The sequence below is a fragment of the Dichomitus squalens genome (assembly GCF_000275845.1).
Source record: "Dichomitus squalens LYAD-421 SS1 unplaced genomic scaffold DICSQscaffold_526, whole genome shotgun sequence".
In the NCBI taxonomy this organism is placed as follows: Eukaryota; Fungi; Basidiomycota; class Agaricomycetes; order Polyporales; family Polyporaceae; genus Dichomitus; species Dichomitus squalens.
The window spans coordinates 1-2,044 of record NW_006767408.1 but is presented as its reverse complement, the minus strand read 5'-3'; the positions used below and the strand labels follow the sequence as shown (position 1 = coordinate 2,044).

The 2,044-nt window shown below is 53.6% G+C and overlaps 1 protein-coding gene across 1 annotated transcript; it reads right to left on the bottom strand.

Annotated features, from left to right (window-relative positions):
• Window positions 1-1,060: 1,060 nt before the first annotated feature.
• On the bottom strand, window positions 1,061-1,741 carry DICSQDRAFT_176216 (uncharacterized protein; the record flags this gene model as incomplete). Its single annotated transcript, XM_007371955.1, has 1 exon — window positions 1,061-1,741. The coding sequence occupies one exon, from the start codon at window positions 1,739-1,741 to the stop codon at window positions 1,061-1,063; it is 681 nt and encodes a 226-aa protein (XP_007372017.1).
• Window positions 1,742-2,044: the final 303 nt, after the last annotated feature.

Here is a 2,044-nt window from a genome sequence, read left to right as displayed (position 1 = left end):
CATTCTGGGGCATCTAGAAACCCACCTCGTTCCAGCATCCAACATCATCTACAGGTGCCAAATCACCAAAAATGCGGATGACTGTTTTTGAGCTGGCACATTGCAGCCTTAACAGCTCCCAAACCAGAGCAGCTATTCACTAGCTCTCAACTGCCCTAGGTAGCTCTGAGATGCACCTACCTAGAAACCCACCTCGTTCCACCTCGTTCCAGCATCTAGCTATCGGTATTTGCCAAATAGTCAGATTTTCAAAACCTCAAAAAATGGAACGAGGTCCATAGCTCTTGAACAGTGACAGCAACGGCCTCCAAACCATGATGAGGGTGTGCGGAGGACCCTGGGGCACGTGGGCCAGGTGCTCGTTCCAGGTGAAACGGCCTAGTCATGGCTCCATGGACCTCGTTCCACCAAAAACCTGGCACCAAGCCCCTTGGTGCCAGTTTTTTGGGGATAGGCCAGTTCGTGGGCGCCGCTCAGGCTGGGGCCCATCGTCCGCTCACCACAGCTTCCCGAAGTCGGGGGGTATCCCCAAGCGACGTTCCGCCGTCTCCAAGTATCCTCGTCACTAACTGGACCGGATCAAAAGAACACACGCGCGTTAAAGGTGACCGAAGTTTCCAGACACCGTCGGCTTACCACGGCAAGCCCAAAGGCTTGCCACGTCTGTCGTCGCAACGACACCTGCCGGCTTGCCTCCGGCCAGGCCCGGTCTTGACGGATAGGTAGTTTCAAACGCCCCTGGCCCGAAGGCCTACCGGCGGGTGATAAGAAACTAAGACCAGTCCGCCCATGGCTGCGAGGCCTCGGTGCGAAGGTTTGCGTGCTACGTATAGACGGTGCGAGGTTTTGCCAGATACGACGGGCCTCTACTCTAGAGGGGATCGGCCTATCGTCGCGTCGTACCGCTACATTTTTCACGGTATTCGGATCCCGAGACCGGAGTCTCAGTGCCGTAAGGGTGGTTTTCCAGGGGCGCCGAAGCTCCCACCTATCCAGGCTTGATCCGCCTCCCAATTTAGCGAGGGGAGGTCCGGGTGTTCTATTCTTAAGCGTGTTTTACTTAGCCGAAAAACGGCTTGTTTGGGGAAGGCGAACGCTGATGCAGGATGATCACGTCATCAGACTGACCGATGATTCGAGGATTTCCTCCTTGATTTTGCGCTATCCGATCTCGGATGCGTGCCTCTGCTCTCAGGGTAGTGGCTTGTACTTGCGGGACCGAAGGTCCCGGTTCCGGTTGCCTTGCGGCTTCCGGATCCCGTTCATCAAGTACACGTTCGTCCAACTTCTGGAACACCATTCTTTTCCAAGAACTAGTCAAGTCAAACATATTTCGTGTACGTTTCCGTGACACGATCATTCGACGGTCGATTAAGCTGATTTTCCGCACATCCGGAACATAGACGACCCCGTCGACAGAGTCGCCGTTATCGTCGACGACCCCATCGAGGGTGGCGAATTTCGTTAGAAACTCGCCCCTGACCTCAGTCAGTCCGGCCATGTCCGGCATGGGCGGAGGGAATTCTGGGTCCAGAGCGGACAGAAGTTCCCCCGACTCGGCTTTTTCATACCAAGTCTTCCAGTAACCGAGAATGGTTTCTCCAAGCTCTTTAGCATTGAACCAATTCCAGGCCGTGTTAAACTCAGACTTAAGGACGAGAACGCCGTCAGCATCCTCCTGCTTTTTCTCATTGAAGCGTTTACTCCAACGTTCGTCAAGGTGTTTCTTAGTCCAAGCCATAACAAGGTCTTGCGGATAACCGCGCTTTACATAAAGGGCTACCAGGTCCCTTATGCTCTCCAAGTAGACGGAATGTGTACTACTCAGCACGGCTAGCCGTGACATCTCACCGATAAAGGTACCGCGTTTAACATCGAGGGGATGATGAGATATCCAAGGAATTCGTTCTAGGTGATTCTTCGCTTTGCGGAATGGTCTCCATTGAAGACGTCCTAGGTCGTCAAAATAGAGCATCATGTCCAGAAAAGTGGTCCGCGTCGGCGAAGATTCCCACAAGATTTGACAGCCATCAAACGATATTCG